This window comes from Stylophora pistillata, chromosome 13 (assembly GCF_964205215.1).
Source record: "Stylophora pistillata chromosome 13, jaStyPist1.2, whole genome shotgun sequence".
Classification (NCBI taxonomy): Eukaryota; Metazoa; Cnidaria; class Anthozoa; order Scleractinia; family Pocilloporidae; genus Stylophora; species Stylophora pistillata.
In genome coordinates, this window is record NC_142531.1 from 19,113,423 (window position 1) to 19,130,233 (window position 16,811).

A 16,811-nucleotide genomic window follows, 5' to 3' on the forward strand; every position below is an offset into this window, starting at 1 on the left:
ATGTTTATGCGCAAGTTTTCAAATGCATTTCGAGTGCGTTTCATGTGCCCTTCATGTCACATTTCACTTGCATATGGAGTGGGACTGGGGAAAACTCCAGAGACTAAGTCGCGATTGGTGATGCTTTCGCATCTGATTGGTTGAGAATCTAATTCAACCACAGGGAAGCAAATCCATTGCATCTCTGATAATATTACTTTCAGAGTTAATTGAAAATTGCTCTCACTAAGAAAATATAAGCAGAAATTAAACCCATGCAGTAGTATAGCAATTTGCCTTGGAAAGTAAGGGTGTAGTTTTATAGTTAGCGCTTAAGGGAAGGTAATGCTCTTAGATGAATCAATCAGAAAAGAAAATGTGCCAGTTGGCTGGGTCAAAAACGTAATACCGTTCAAAGAGTATGCAGAAAAAACAATCATACACTTATGGCACGACTAAGTAGGATTGTAAGCTGGAGCTTAAAATTCGAGCCAACCCTTTGCTCTTGGGAGTCTGTTAAAAGTATAAAAACTTTAGGTCTGCACAGCGTCCAAATGACTTGCCGATGAATGGTGGTTGGTATTTCTCGCCCCGTTTGTCGACCGAAGCTCTATTTTAAAGACACTACGCAATCCATTGTGGGGATGTCATTGACGGTTATAAGTCTTCCGTCAATTGTAGGCGGAGCGTTATTGCATATAAAAGGAGAAGGATACTTCGGAAAGATAGAAGATCAAAACTGTATTTATTCGTGTGCTGGTAAAGGCATATCTACGTTGTGGGCTAAGAGCACTGGTTCTTTTGATTTTTTCCTTTTTATATCTACGTTAAGATAACTGATTCGGACGTCGCGTTGAAATGTCTAGCTCAGTGTTAACTTGAACTAAGTGGCAAATGAAAGAGGAACAAGGCCGTGGCACAAACCAGACCTGCAAAAGTGAATTCGTCTCCCACCAAAGAATTTGCTTTCAAGTGACATTATGAACACATACAAAGGAATTCGAATTCTCAGCAGAAAGTGTCACCATCAGAAAACACACCTTTTTCGTCCGACCCCTGCTAATCATTTTGACTCGTTGTGAAGTCCACCAACTGTTTGATTTACATTGCAAATATTGTCACCCTCATTTGGTATTCATCTCAGTGAGTTGCAGTGGAGCGCAGAACTTCGCTTGTCTGTTTGGTTACTAGCAACTGGCCTTCAGTTACGGTTTTTTTCGTAAACAAATGATGGCTGAAGATGTCATAGACAGTCATAACTTCTGACAGTTGAAACTAGATTGTCTGTTGGTCTTACATATTGGTTTTTTGAAGTATCGATTCTTGCACGTGGCCGAGTCAACTCAAACAAGCCATGAAGAAACGGAATCTTGGTCTTCTCTGAATTCATGTAAGTCACGAAGTTTCGTTCTCCTGCGCTTAGCTTTAAGCTACCGACACTTTTGTGGGCTTTGAGACAAATTCGGCTTTAATGTTAAGTATAAAGCGACGATCATATATTTTCTCTACGTCATCTTTATGTTGTGACTGAATATTTATCTGAAATCTGGTGGGACGGTTTTGCCTCTCGCCTTGTGGGGAAGAACTTGCAAGTGAAGATTCATCGTAATTATCGGGGGCAAGAGAAAAATGGCATAAATGAAATATTCCTTTTAGTTCGACAAATCGCAAGAGAAAATTTGGGACCTGCGAAAAAGAAGGCATTATCAACTGCTTGCCTACATTTTAGAACACTTTTTCCAAGATTGGTAAAGAAACTCCACCAAAAAAAAAATTTTTCTTTGCGTTATTGTCGTCTGACAAACTAAGGATCGGCATATACAACAAAGTTCAGCCCTTAATAGTAAACCTGATTTTCATATACCCTACACTACTCCACAACAAAGCATTCGTTCCAAAGTTGCTCTCTTAGTATTCTGATAACAATGCGCCGAATGGAGTTGAGGGCTACACTAAAATGTTGCCAACCCGAGTTCTAAACGCTTCGCTCTGACGAAGGGCTAACTTTCGAAACGTCAGCTTTTAAACTCTTTACGTTGGCTAATTTACCGTGATTATCAACTTAGTTGAAAACCCGATTACCTTATTTCCCCCATCGACCCAGTGCCACAGTTTCTTTCGAAACTTACCCCCTTTGTCTAGACCACTAATTAGTTTAGGCCAACATCTATCTTAATGTTGGTTTTGTGAACAGCTTAAAGAGGGCTTCTATCTTTCTGCGGAGGAACATCCCATTTACTTCGATAAAGAAATATAGAGGTCCATGATTGTCTTAAATCACGGCTTAAGTTAGACATCGTTATAAGGAGAGGGAAGTGACCTTGAATCTTGCCTCACGAAACACGATCGTGATAAATCTTATCGTTTTCCTCAGAAGATATCGTTCGATTACTCGCGTCAATTTCACAGGGTTCCCTCTTTTAACGCCCACCCTCCCCGAACGAAGCAATAACATTCACTCTGCTCTGGTTATAGTTGCCCATCGCCAGTCGTCGGAAAGAGAAGACGTCCAGAAAGGGAATACAATGTATCATAACGAGATTAAGGTCACGCAGACAGATATAGTTTTGAAATACAGATCAGTCTATGTTTAGCTTACGTCCAGCCGTGGAGAAACGTTTCTCCTCGGGGGGAGGTTAAGGATACACGAAGGCTAGTCTTTGCTAATAGAGTGCATTTCAATCGAGTGGCGTAAGACCAAAGTAATAAGGAAGAGGGGGGGGGGGGACGTTTCCTTATAATCCCATACTGTCCCAAATGAAAGCTCTAGTCCCAAAGGCAATCTATTGTTTTGGCCTTTGCCCTCTTTATCCAAGAATTTCATGCATGATGAAGTCTGGGGCTGTGTGGAAATCTCTCCCTAATCACGATGGGAAACAGGGAGAAGGAAAAAATATAAAGGAGCAATGAGAGCTCAAAGTTCAACATGCTGGGCAACCTTCTTAGACGCGAGAACATGCGACTGACCAAATCGCAAGAGGTTGTAATTTGAGAAGATGGTGGAGGTTTAAAATTTTTACGCCAATACTGAGAACGAGGTGAAACCAAGACAATTAATCCTAGCCTGCGAACTGAAGCCCTGGGGGAAAGGAGGGGTGATTGGGGCGAGCGGAATGTGCGGAGAGGAGAGGGAGGGCTTGCCACAGTCCCCCCAATAACCAACGAAATTTCCGATCTCGTATGGACGTAAAATTCCCATTGGCTGAGAGCAACACGTTGTCAATCAACCCTCCAACTAAACAGTCTTCGTGGCGACTACCTTTTAGAAAATGGCGGACGAAGGTGATTTCGAGAAGTTCTGCCCTCAAGAATCGATGCCGAAGTAGAATATTCGTGGCAGCCATCCACTTGTTCAAGCTCAGGGCCTTGATAAGAATGGCGTCTTCATTCTCAAACTTGCCGCTTAACCACAACATTGCAATGCCGATAAACGATGGATCCAAATCATCAATGTTTAAATTTGTATCCATCACTGAAGTTGAGGGTTGTCCTTTCGTCGGCGAGTCAAACAACGCTTCCCTGCTAGATGTAGGTTTTGCATGTGCCGGGGAGCGGACACGCAAGCTCTTTCTACCTGGACTTTTTCCTGTCGGTGTTGAGAACTTTGTTTCGACGAAACATCACGGGAATCCGGACATTGAGAAGCGGCCTTATTCAACAATTCATAAAACTGGCAAAAACTGTTAGCTTTTCTTGCACAAGGAAGGCATATAATTTGAGATATGTGCGACGTATTTTCGAAGTGAAAACCGACCGTTCGAAGGCAATCGGCGAAGTGTCATGGAAGTGTTAGGAATTTATTTATTATATGTAAATTTTTTTTTTTTATTCTCTTAGGATCAGTGTAGTTCGTGATTATTTGTATCTGTTACGTAATTTTTATTCTTCACTTGTGTAAACTGTTGTGTAATTAACCTTTATTGTGTATATCAAATAGTTTTCTTCATTCTTTTCGGGCACCTTGCGTCCATGTGTATTTAAGGATTTGGGTGGTTTGGTACGGTGTGGTTTTGTTTTGAGAGAAGGTCACCGGCGGTGAAGGTTTGAAAGTTACCAAGACTCGTTCGGATCAGAGCACGTTTTAATCACTGAAGAGTCATTCAGCAAAACCGTTCCTTTACACGACAAAGGATCCATTTGTCGGGGAGCACATGTGTGCCGAGAAGCTGGCCGAAGAAATTAAAGCGCAGAACTTGAAGGAAAAGGAGAAGATTATCTTCTGTTAGACAGTAAGCCAGTGAAGACAACTGAGTCAAGAAAGATCTGAGCGAAGACCGAATTACGTGAGGTTGGAAACTTCTACGTTTAGCTGGGTTAAACGTGAGTTCGGTTTGTGAATTGTGAATTTGGTTTGTCAGTCGTTTGTTGGTGGAGCGTACAAGAGAAGAACACGGACGCGGGCGTAAGGTGAAACCCAACCGAACTGAACTAAAAAAAAAAAACCTTTTTTTTATCTTAATAGTAATAATCTTGTAAATAGTTTTAGTGTACTGTAGTTTAGGTTAGCGTATTCCTGTAAATTAATTAGATCATTGTATTATCGTTATTGTTAGTCGCTTTATCGTTTAATTAGCATAATAAATATCTCTAGGCCTACGTTTAGTTGTATTGTGGCGTGTGTTCTCGGGCTCGTTTATGTTCTGTGTTTTGTTTGTGTTAGGGGGCACCCACCTTTGTGGCGCGGATTCGTCACATATTTTTGGTGTCAGGAGTGGGATCGCTCCTTAACAGTTTACATAAACAGCTCAACAGGAGACACGCAAGGTAATAGTATACGATTATTTAATATGGCTACTGCAGCGATCGGCTATGATTCCTGGGTCCTTAAAGATCTTAGAGCTGAGGCTATCAAACGAGGTATTCATTTTTCTCCTAAGGATGGTGTTAAGACTTTAGCGAGCAAACTCAGAACTTCAGATCGCATAGGTCAGAGTTTCGATGCACCAGAAGAAAACCTTGCGGAGGAAACTTTGGAGACTGGTCTTAGTTTTGAGCAGAAATTACAGTTACAAGAGCGTGAGCTGCAGATGTTAGAACTGCGGAAGAGAATTAGTCAGGAACACAGAGAAATGAGGGAGTTAGAAAGGGAGGTGGAGAGAGAAAGGCGTCAGGCTGAAAGGGAATTAGAGAGGGAGAGAAGGGAGTTTGAAACTCAAAAAGCCCAAGAAGAAGAAAGGCGTTTGGTACGAGAGGAGGAGAGACTCAGAAACCTTAGAGCTGAAAAGGAAGAATTTGCTATAAGGGAGTTTGAAAGGAAACAGGTAAGTGACAATGAGGTTAAAAGGCCCAAGTTTATCAAAATCAGGGAAATGAGGGAGAGTGAAGATATAGATGATTTTTTCCGGATTTTTGAAATGACTGCAAGGGCGCAATCCTTACCCGAGGGGGAATGGGTTGGTAATTTAGTACCCAAGCTCACTGAAAAGGCTAAGTCTATTTATTTAGAAATCCCAGACCCTGCATGCCAGGATTACCACGAGAGTAAGGCAAGCATTATTAAAGCCTACCAGTTAACCGCAGATCACTATAGATATAGGTTTCGAACCTCAGAGAAAAAGCCCGACGAGGACTTCGTCCAGTGGGGAAACAGAACCCGAAGGTATCTCAGCCGCTGGATAGCTGTTGCCGAGGCTACTGGTGATGCGGATAAGATAATTGAACAGGTATTGATGGAGCGACTTCTTGATGCGGTAAGTCCTGAGCTTAGAGCTTGGTTAAAGGAGCAAAAGCCCAAAACTGCTGAAGAACTTGGCAACCTTGCTAATTTACATGTTCAATCTAGGAAAGGGCCACTTGTTGATGGTAAGTATATGTCAACCGCTAGTTATGAGAAATTTGCGAAAAAGAAGAGGCCAGATGTTAAGGCGGATAACTTATTGTCTGAACAGAAACAAGACCAATACCATGTAAGACCCTCCAAACCATCCTCCCCTCCAGCCCGTAGAACCACGAGGCCTGAAATTAAATGTTACAGATGTGGTAAACCAGGTCACATGTCGTTCAACTGTGGAAAGGGCCGTGGGAAGCCTTCACAGGGATACCTCCTGTGTATGACACCCCTAACGTCAGAACAATCTCAGTTCCCTCCTTGCAATGTTAGAGGTAAAATAAACGGGAAAATTGCAGAAATGGTCATTGATTCTGGTTGTACTAGGACTCTAGTCCAGAAAAGATATGTAAACAATACAGCCTTCACAGGAGAGAATATCACAGTATTAACAGCTGCGGGAGAACGTCTTACAGTCCCACTTGCAAAGGTTGAATTTGACAGCAAAGAAGGTAAACACGTAGAATTAGTAGGAGTGTTGGAGAGGCTACCCGTAGATTGCTTACTTGGCAGGTCGTCTTTTGGAAGAACACTGTCGAGACAAAATGTTTTGGACCAATGGGAGAGAAATGTTCTAGCTGATGACATTGGTGGAGATGAGGCCTTCGTGATGACTAGGAGACAGAAAGCATTACAAGAAGCCCAATTGAAAGCAGACGAGCTAATTGACAGGGAAAATTCACTCGCCGTCAAGAGTTTAGCGAAGAAAGAAATAAAGCCTGAAGCTCCAGAGGAAGGAGATTTGCAAAGGTTATTTGAGGGCATGGTACAGGAAGAGACAAGTAAGAAGAATCCTGAGAGTGATACTTTGATAATAGAACCTAGTAAAGTTAAACCTCCAGTAAACATCCTAGATAGAGACAGAAACCAGCTGATAGCGGATCAGAAGTCAGACGTGACTCTCGAGAAAGTACGCAAGAAATCATCCAAAATGGCACCACAAGAATCGGATGGGTACTTCTTCACTAACGACCTCCTGATGCACCGTAAATATCTTCCCGAAGAACATAATGGAACAAGGTTTGTTGATCGAATTGTAGTACCAGAATCCTATAGGAATGAAATCCTGCGTGTTGGTCACACAATCCCCTTGTCAGGTCATATGGGTAGCAAGAAGACAGTTGAACGCATAACCGCACATTTTTTCTGGCCTGGTCTAAGCTTTGATGTTCGCAAATATTGCGCAACTTGCCCGCAATGTCAGGTGGTAGCCAGGAAGCTGAAGTCAAAAAGGGCACCCTTGAGGCCTGTAGATATTGTTACTGAACCCTTTAAGAAAATTGCCATCGACATTGTAGGAGAATTACCCAGGACAACAACGGGTTACAGGTACATTTTAACAATCGTAGATTATGCTACACGGTACCCAGAGGCCATTCCTTTACGGTCAACGAGCTCAAAAGCGGTCGCAGATGCATTGATTCAGTATTTCTCTAGGGTGGGTATCCCCGATAAGATAGTGTCTGACCAGGGCTCCAATTTCATGAGTAAGCTTATGGCCCAGCTGTATGAGCAATTAGGCATAACTAAGATTAAGACATCAGTGTACCACCCCCAGGCAAATGGGTTAGTGGAGCGTTTCAACGGCACTTTAAAGAGTATGCTGAGGAAGTTTGTTCGAGAGCGGGTTCAAACCTGGGACAAGTATCTCCCATACTTACTCTTTGCTTATAGAGAGATTCCTTGTGAGTCCACTGGTTACTCGCCCTTTGAATTACTTTATGGACATACGGTGAGAGGACCCCTCGCCGTTATCAAGGAGACTTGGTCGGAAGGATCATCTTTAGAAGACAATCTGATAACTCATGTCCTTGAGATCCGAAGAAGACTTGCAACGATGCAACAAGTTGTTCAAGAAAACTTGAAGCAAGCCCAAGGTAAGCAGAAACGGTTGTATGATATTCATAGTTCAAAACGACACTTAGAAGTTGGAGACAAAGCCTTAGTTTTGCTTCCCACCCCTGGGAGTAAATTAGAAATGAGATGGCAAGGACCCTTCAAAGTCACTAGAGCACTAGAGGACGGATTGAATTATGAGCTTGATACAGGCAAGATGTACAAACAGCATCGCACTTATCACATTAATTTGCTTAGCAAATGGCAGAGCCGTGATGAAATGGCTGCTTTAGTAATGGCGGAGTCCCCAGAGATGCCACTGCCGCACGAAAGCAACGTTTTCCCATTTGGTCACGATGAGACTTGTAAAGATGTAGTGATCTCTGATAATTTGACGGAAGATCAAAGACGACAGGTAAAAACCTTGCTACATGAGTATCCTGATGTATTTTCAGGAAAACCAAATTTAACCAATGTAGCGGTGCATAAAATCGACACGGGTGATTCCCCACCCATTAGGTGCGCCCCTTATAAGGTCCCTCAAAAACTTGAGGAGGAGGTTAACAAAGAGATTGAAAATATGCTGGAAATGGGCATAATACGCCATTCTACTAGTCCATGGGCGGCCCCTGTTGTCATTGTTCCCAAACCAGATGGTACAATACGACTGTGTGTTGATTACAGAAAAATGAATTCTGTCACAAAGATGGATGCTTATCCTATTCCCTCCATGGAACGTATGATTGAGAAGATTGCCTCTGCTAAGTACATTAGTACAATTGATCTCACAAAAGGTTACTGGCAGATTCCCTTGGAGACCTCTACCATCGAAAAGTCCGCATTTATTACTACCAAAGGCTTGTATGAGTTCTTAGTTATGCCATTTGGTATGAAAACAGCTCCAGCATCCTTTCAGAGGATGATGTCTGAGAAAGTCTTGCAGGGGTTAGATTTTGCAGATGCCTACATCGATGATGTCGAGGTTGACACGTCAACATCTTTTCCCCAACACCTTTTTGAGCTCCAACAGGTTTTACAACGTTTACGAGAGTGCAAACTGAATGCTAGGCCGTCCAAATGTAAGATCGCGATGTCAACGGTCGATTTTGATGGTCACAGAGTTGGAGGTGATAGAATTCAGCCCCGCACAGCTTTGGTTCAAGCCATTAAAGAATATCCCAGACCAGAAACTAAGAAGCAGGTAAGATCTTTTCTTGGCTTAATCGGGTATTATAGGAAATTTATCCCAAATTTTTCGGAACGGGCTGCTGTCCTTACCGACCTCACTAAGGGTAAAAATCCCTCTAAGGTTCAATGGAGTACTAATCATGAATCAGCTTTTCAGGATTTGAAAGTTGCAATGCAGACTCCCCCTGTTTTGAGGCCACCACACTGGAATGACGAGTTCATTTTGCAAGTAGATGCGTCAAATAGAGGTCTTGGGGCCATCTTAAGTCAGAAAGATCAGGACGGGGAGGAACACCCCATAGCATATGCTAGTAGAAAGTTACAGCCTAGAGAGGAAAAGTTGTCTACCACAGAAAAAGAATGTTTAGGAATTGTTTGGGCTGTAGAGCTATTTCGCTATTATTTATATGGCCGCACTTTTAAGCTGCAAACGGATCACAATCCCCTTGTGTGGTTAAATCAGGTTCGCGACAAGAGTAGGAAACTATTAAGGTGGAGCATTACCTTACAGGAGTACGACATAAAAATAGAACATAAGAGTGGTAAGCAAAATTGTAACGTAGATGCCCTTAGTAGGGCGTAAATATCTCATATTGCTCTACAGTATATTAATGTAATCTTTAATTAAGCACTATTTTTGTGTTTCCATGTCCCCAAAAAAATAGCTATTTAAGGGGGGAGGTGTCATGGAAGTGTTAGGAATTTATTTATTATATGTAAATTTTTTTTTTTTATTCTCTTAGGATCAGTGTAGTTCGTGATTATTTGTATCTGTTACGTAATTTTTATTCTTCACTTGTGTAAACTGTTGTGTAATTAACCTTTATTGTGTATATCAAATAGTTTTCTTCATTCTTTTCGGGCACCTTGCGTCCATGTGTATTTAAGGATTTGGGTGGTTTGGTACGGTGTGGTTTTGTTTTGAGAGAAGGTCACCGGCGGTGAAGGTTTGAAAGTTACCAAGACTCGTTCGGATCAGAGCACGTTTTAATCACTGAAGAGTCATTCAGCAAAACCGTTCCTTTACACGACAAAGGATCCATTTGTCGGGGAGCACATGTGTGCCGAGAAGCTGGCCGAAGAAATTAAAGCGCAGAACTTGAAGGAAAAGGAGAAGATTATCTTCTGTTAGACAGTAAGCCAGTGAAGACAACTGAGTCAAGAAAGATCTGAGCGAAGACCGAATTACGTGAGGTTGGAAACTTCTACGTTTAGCTGGGTTAAACGTGAGTTCGGTTTGTGAATTGTGAATTTGGTTTGTCAGTCGTTTGTTGGTGGAGCGTGGTGATTTGTGGACAAGAGAAGAACACGGACGCGGGCGTAAGGTGAAACCCAACCGAACTGAACTAAAAAAAAAAAACCTTTTTTTTATCTTAATAGTAATAATCTTGTAAATAGTTTTAGTGTACTGTAGTTTAGGTTAGCGTATTCCTGTAAATTAATTAGATCATTGTATTATCGTTATTGTTAGTCGCTTTATCGTTTAATTAGCATAATAAATATCTCTAGGCCTACGTTTAGTTGTATTGTGGCGTGTGTTCTCGGGCTCGTTTATGTTCTGTGTTTTGTTTGTGTTAGGGGGCACCCACCTTTGTGGCGCGGATTCGTCACACGAAGACACACTGAAATTCTTCCCTTTGACTCTGATTTTAAATGGTTACAAAACTCTTGAAGCCACTTCCAAATTTGATTCTTAAATCTACTCCAAAAAAACCGGCAAACTACGTCTTCTGGATTAACTTTTGGCTTTCTCCCTCTCTTAGATTTTGATACCAAATTCTCCTTGTCGTCCGACATTTCTCACTCTAGGGGAGCAAGTTTTAGTTGTTGTTTTGACAGTTTGCATGGTTCACTGTTAACGGCGCTTTCTGATTGGTTACTTTTAAGAGGCGCTGATTGACATATGCAAGACGATATGAATATGAAAATAGGGGGCGTTTCGTTGGTTAGTGGGGGTCTGTGGCAAGCCCTCCCTCTCCCCTCCGCACATTCCGCACGCCCCAATGCCCCCTCCTCTCCCCCAGGGCTTACTTCGCAGGCTAAATTAATCCCGGATTACCTTCGATGGAAGGATTTCCTTATGATCTCATATTCGAAAACACAGCCTTGGTCCCAATGAGGCGCCCATGGAGCTCCCGCGGTGCATTGGCGTCACTTCCAACTAGGAACTGCTCGTAGTCTAAGTCCCATAGCTATTACTTTATATTTCGCAATTGTTATCTCGTTCAAAGATCTTCTGCATAACGAAGTTTGGTGTTGTAAGGAAATCTTTCCCTCTCGACTCTCAAGTCCACCCTTACGCCCTAACATCAGTATGCATATTCTCCATACTGTTCTCTAAACATTTCTCAAAGTGATGACAAGGAGAATTTGTTTAACAATCAAGAGCTTCTTGAGTTGGTGATCATGTTCTTTATTCTCCTGACCTTACTGTGTGATTCAAGGGTGATATTGTAAGGAGAAATCAGATGCTAGTCACTCTTCGAGGTCAAAGGGTTGAAATTGTTTCATACTCGGGAACCCAGTTTTCCGACGAGCAAATTAACACCAATGCGTCATTTTGTGTAAATGAAAACCCATTTAAAGTGCTACTGAAACAAAATTTTCGTATCTGAAATTTTTGCTCTAACCTGTAGTTTTGAATATGGTGATCATCATGACATTCCTTTCAATTACAGCAGAAGCTTTTAATTTAACCCTGCTTAGTCATTAGCCTTCTGATTACAGCGCATGATTCTTCTGAGAAAAATTTTTAGAAATGAAAAGCTTCAATTAACAAGAATCATTCGAGAATGAGAAATCAAATTTCTGTCTTGTAAGGTATGTAAGAGCAAGTGTGTGAAGTCAGGCTACATTTTTGGCGTTCATTACCTCGAGTGCCATATCCACAACTTACCACAGTAGCTTTGAAATTATTTTATCGATATTTGACCTGAATGAATAACTGTTTCATTATGGGGTGGAGGACGATTGAATAGAAGACAACTTAATTACTTTCAATTCTTGTATGATCATATATTCTTGAATCTAGGCTGCTGGATCATCGTAGAAAAATTCTATCCGTCAGGGAAATTAATAACTTTGAAAATCTTCCCGTTCGTACAGCTTGAGTTTACTTGTACCAACTGAGCGAGGAGCAAATGAAAAAACTTAGTATGGGACTGTCAGCGTGCAGAGGATTCTCAAATAAAAAAAAAATGATTTAGTCGTTTGTTTTTCTTCTAGGTTTGGAAGATAATGCTTGAAGATTCAAAGAAAGGAGTTACCAGTCGATTCAAGAACTCTATTGACTGAATAAAGTGTACGAAACTTATTGCGAGGATCCCAGTTAAATATCAACGTCACACATGAATAAAAATTGGAGTCTGCGCTTTTAAAAGGGCCTATCACTATTCTAAAGAAGTGATGGGTCTTAAAAAGAGATAATAAGAATTTTTTGAAATAACTATGAAGCTCAATATTTTTCGCAAAAAAAAAAAAACCAAGTCCTCTGGGGGGAAAATTTGACAATGGAAAAAAAAGCCTGCGGTTTTGAATACTGTCTAATGCTGATAAAAAAAATATTAGAAGTCTTTAACTGGGAAAAATTTTGCTTCGTGCAAAGGAATTTCTCCCTTTAAAAGTCTATTCTATACATTTTTTCAACAATAGAGGCTGTTCAAATCTACAGAAGTTTTTCCTCTCGGCAACCCTCCAGACGAAAAAAAAAAGCAAAAGAGAGAGCCTATATTTTGACCAGTTACCAGGCCCTTTTAAAAGCGCGTTCGTTTTCGTATCTTTGTACACTCAACAAAAGATCATAAAAAGAAGGAGACAATACTGGACATAAAGTGTTTTTATTTGTTTGTAGGTTTATTCACTCAATACATATATCTTATTAACCAAGCGCGAGGGCCGTACTGGGAGAATATCGGCCCGAGGTCTTGACAGTACGGACCGAGCGCAGCGAGGTCCGTACAAAAAAGACCGAGAGCCGATATTCTTCCAGTACGGTCCCGAGCAAGCTTGGTTAATAAGAGATTTATTATACGACTGAAGTTCAAAGGGACACAAGTGCGGTATCATTCGGGACCATTCGGGACTTGATTTTAGTTATTGATTTTAGTTATTGGCTTGATTTTAGTCATTGGCCCTCTGACTGCCCGAGTCGTGTAATAAAATTCTTTACCAACAAAAGCAAGAGTTGTACAAAGCGGTAGTCAAGTAGGTCTGATAACATGGGGAATAACTAGGCAAAAGTCGAAAACATTCTTAAGGAAAATAGAAGATTTGTAATCTAACTAGGCAAAAAGAAACTAAGGCAAAATTTAATTAAGTCTGATAACTACTCGGCTCAGAATTATTTACATCTCTATAAAACTTTTAAATCGATAGGATCTGACAGAATTTTTAGGTCAAAAACATGTCGACAAACTGAAACGTGCAAAAATTTGACTGAGTCTAACCGCCACAGATCAACGAAATAAAATGTGCAAAATTAGGCTTAAAACTGCTTAATGCTTAGCTGCGTCAGAAGTTAACTGTCACGAGAACACCTTCCAAGTGGCTATTTCTAAATCAAACTAGTTGAAAGTTTGATATTGTCTTTATAGAAAGAATTAATTCAAAATCACCAGACTCGTCTCTAATAACAGCTCCACTTCGATAGATTTTAAAAATAATAGAATCCGTTGTCGTTTGTTCAGTTTCTACAGCAAAATCCTGATTTTGTTCAAAGAAATTCGTTTATTTGTACGTTACTTTTAGTTGGTGGCATTAAGTTACTGTTACCTCTAAAATTTCTTTCCAACTGATTCTCTTAAGTTTTCTTCAGTTCGAATCACTCCTCTCTTCTCTCTCCGTGCTTAAGCACAAGGGATCAAGGAACTGCAGAACACAAACGAACTTCATTTGCAGAATAAAGGTTATTGAAACCTCATTGTAATGTATGCATTTTCCACTTCCCTCTGGGTGTATTACTAGAGGTTGAAGATCACTATAAGTAACAGTTCAGAGGCGGCCGGGTGTTTTGGGACGCAGGAGATCTCATTGTACACTAGGCAAAGGGTTCAAATTTTCGAAAATGTCTTCTATGTAGTTCAGTGACACACTCAGACCTATTTGCTCTTGACAGTGTCCAGGATGTCCTTAGTCGTTTTGAGACAAAGAAAAAGTAAAAAGTCATTCAAAAAAGAGTCCCATTACATATCATTTTCAAAGTACTTCCTTTGAAAAAATCCCGAAACTGAATTACTTTCGTAGCCACTTTTACGCTGTGTTTTCGATAGTTTCCGCACCAAAGAGTGGAGGGGGGCCTCTGCCCCTTCCCAATTTCCGATTAGAGGGGCCAGAGTCCCTCCTGTCTCCATATCTTGCTGCTTACGATGACAGTTGACAGATTCCTGACGAGCATATCCTACCCTTTGTAATGCAAGTTGAAGTTGAAATGAGATCATGGGTGTTGACACTTAGCGTAAACTGAGCGTTATACATGAAAGTTATAAGTCTCCTCGAGATCACTTAGCAGTTCCTCGTCAACAACTATTAGTTTGGATTATATGGGTGGTCTCGGTCACTTAAACTTTTGGAAAAGTTTCCGACTGCCGGTCATTAAGTTACTTAAGAATTGTTACGGGCAGTCGACCTCACGCAGTTTCTAAGTATTCTGAGTCATCGTAAACCGCGTGCTAGATATGAGATTTATAATTCACTTCGAAATCGCTTAGTAGTTCCCCATCGACATATGTTAAATTATCAGAAAAATATCCGACTGCCGTTCATTCAGTCATTTAAGAACTTTGACCGGCTGCAGACCATATAACCAGAGCGTATCAATTATCGCGAAATTAAACAAACTTTACAGTTTTCGACAAAATATAGCTTCATTCCAACCTCAAATAAGAAAATCGTCAAACGTTGTTTTTGTAATACATCTGCTTTCCTTTTGTACCCGTTTCATGTATTTCTGCGATCTTGGAAGATCGTGTGCTCACAAGTTTGTTTTTCCAGCTTGAGGTCGTTTAATAATCTCAGTTAACGACTCCTCTTCTGTATAACTTCAGTCATTTGAGAGCTGATATATCCGTGAATATGGAAATTTCGGTCGAGAGAAGAAGGAATTTCGTGCATGTCGTCTGTGGCGCATACTTGAACAGCCATTTTGTATTCTTGTTTACTCACTCTAAGCCACATGGCCAAATAGCTTAAAAGGTCTTTTCGCCTACATGAACTGATTATGCTTTGGCAAAAACAAAGAATCTTTATGATATTGAAGAAAATTCAAAATGAAAGAAATAAGAGCATTTCGAAGACTCAGTAACTTGAAATCAGCGATCTAGTTTTTTCACTGTTTGTCTTTGATGATTAGTTCATAAATAGGAAATTCAAAATACTTTTTGACGCAACTGCATTCTATAATTTGAAAGCTTAGATATCCAAACAAATGCACCACCAGAATTGACAGTTTTCGGCACAAACGAAAAATAAACCCGTCTCACATAAATTTATATTAGAAATGTTTGGAGAAACTAAGAGATGATCACACGCTTTCTTCTGAGCGACAATTTCTGACGTGCGCAGAAAACTTTGTCTCGCGGTTTGTCAAGATTTTTCTGCCTATTTTTTTTTCCACTTTTATGAACGCGAGACTAGAAAAGTTATCCTAAAACATTACTCGTGAAAGAAAATCAGAGGTTTTAAAATTCACAACGATTTTTTATGTGCGCAAAAGTATGTTTACATTCCCATCATTCTTTGTTATTGATAAAGTTTTGTGGCAGAAAATCAACCAATAAAAGAATCAGATATTTGCATAACTTTCGCTGGTAAATATCACATTATTTGGTTGACAATTGGGCACTTCGTAGAATATTGAACTGTTTTAGAAAATTTGTCAATTCCTTCTTCTCATGTAAATTATTCATAAAAAGCTTTTAGTAATGTTGAGCGAATTTTATAAATGAGGTATACCCCTAAAAATCGATTTTTGACTGGAATTGTTATTTTTCTACTTTCTAATTCTTCAGACACTCACAAAAGTTGAATACGCCGGCCTGATGATTTTTCATATGCGATTGCTTTGAAACTTGCAACTGGCCGACGAAAGCTAACTCCAAACGATTCTGTTATTTTGGCTCAAATGACCATCATGGATTTGTGCATACATATGTCAGTCAGCCACATACGCACACTCTGAGCCTATTTTGTATAACCTAATCCTGTAGCTTACCTCGGCGTAGTAATTTACTTTCGTTTCCTTTACATCCTTTCTTGTGATTTTTATTGATACATCTATCACAAAAGTGTGTCTCTGAGGGTAAAAGAAAAATATCATTTCTCTTGGGTCGAAGTACAGCGTTAGTATTCGATAGGAGTCTCGATAACATAGGTAAAGAGCATATTTTATGTCGAACTCCTCGCGCTTTAACATTTCCAATGTTCTTTAATCTAAAACAAAGTTCATTTTAAATTTTTTTAATGCCTCTTTAGAGAGAATAATTGTCGATCTGTTTTACAAGTTTCAACTCGATTTGCCGGGATTTATCGCCAAGCAAAGAATGTCCGCGGCTACAAAGCCGCGGACATACTGTTACAATAAATGGTTAATTGTGCCGTTAAAACTGTTCTCTGGTTAGTTTCTATCGTTTCGTTGGCTAACCGAGATACGAGTGTGCCATTACTCGTCGCGAGCTACTTCGAATAGTTTCCTCTGTCAGTTCAGAATCCTCCCAACTTCAACAAGTGCACTTTACAACAACTTAAGATTTGAATGAATTTACACTCTTACCCTGTTTCTGTTTCGTAAACCTCACTCCATGTCAGATGACGGCTTTCAAGCACAAGAATCCCTCAGCCAATTTAAGATATTAAACTCGATATGCTGACGAGTTTTCCTTGTTTTCTTTACCCTGAGAGTAAGTGATACACTTCAGACCACGAGGAATCATAAAATGTAAATGAGTTGAAAAAATTTCCGCACGTGCAAATTCATCCTCGCGAAGAA

General features: G+C 40.4%; 1 protein-coding gene and 2 long non-coding RNA genes across 6 annotated transcripts; 2 read left to right on the forward strand and 1 right to left on the reverse strand.

Moving 5' to 3' along the window:
* Positions 1 to 966: 966 nt before the first annotated feature.
* LOC148717982 (uncharacterized) lies at positions 967 to 13,018 on the forward strand. The gene is made up of 2 exons (XR_015994619.1): positions 967 to 1,369; positions 12,056 to 13,018. It is a non-coding gene; the product is annotated as an uncharacterized LOC148717982 (long non-coding RNA).
* LOC148717983 (uncharacterized) lies at positions 4,363 to 9,367 on the forward strand. 4 transcript variants are annotated; one of them, XR_015994616.1, is made up of 3 exons: positions 4,363 to 8,057; positions 8,762 to 8,843; positions 8,988 to 9,367. XR_015994616.1 is itself a non-coding variant. In XM_088743108.1 (2 exons), exons 1-2 carry the CDS (start codon positions 4,767 to 4,769, stop codon positions 8,771 to 8,773), a joined length of 3,303 nt encoding a protein of 1,100 aa, XP_088599234.1. In that variant the 5' UTR covers positions 4,363 to 4,766; the 3' UTR covers positions 8,774 to 9,367. The 4 variants fall into 4 exon arrangements, 1 of the variants encoding a protein (XP_088599234.1); XR_015994617.1 differs by having other exon boundaries at positions 4,363 to 7,683; positions 7,901 to 8,057; positions 8,762 to 9,367; XR_015994618.1 differs by lacking the exons at positions 8,762 to 8,843; positions 8,988 to 9,367 and adding an exon at positions 8,673 to 8,750 and having other exon boundaries at positions 4,363 to 7,683; positions 7,901 to 8,057.
* Positions 13,019 to 13,369: 351 nt separating the features above from the next.
* On the reverse strand, positions 13,370 to 16,238 carry LOC148717984 (uncharacterized). Its single transcript, XR_015994620.1, has 2 exons — positions 16,038 to 16,238; positions 13,370 to 13,696 (listed from the first exon to the last, which is right to left on the reverse strand). It is a non-coding gene; the product is annotated as an uncharacterized LOC148717984 (long non-coding RNA).
* Positions 16,239 to 16,811: the final 573 nt, after the last annotated feature.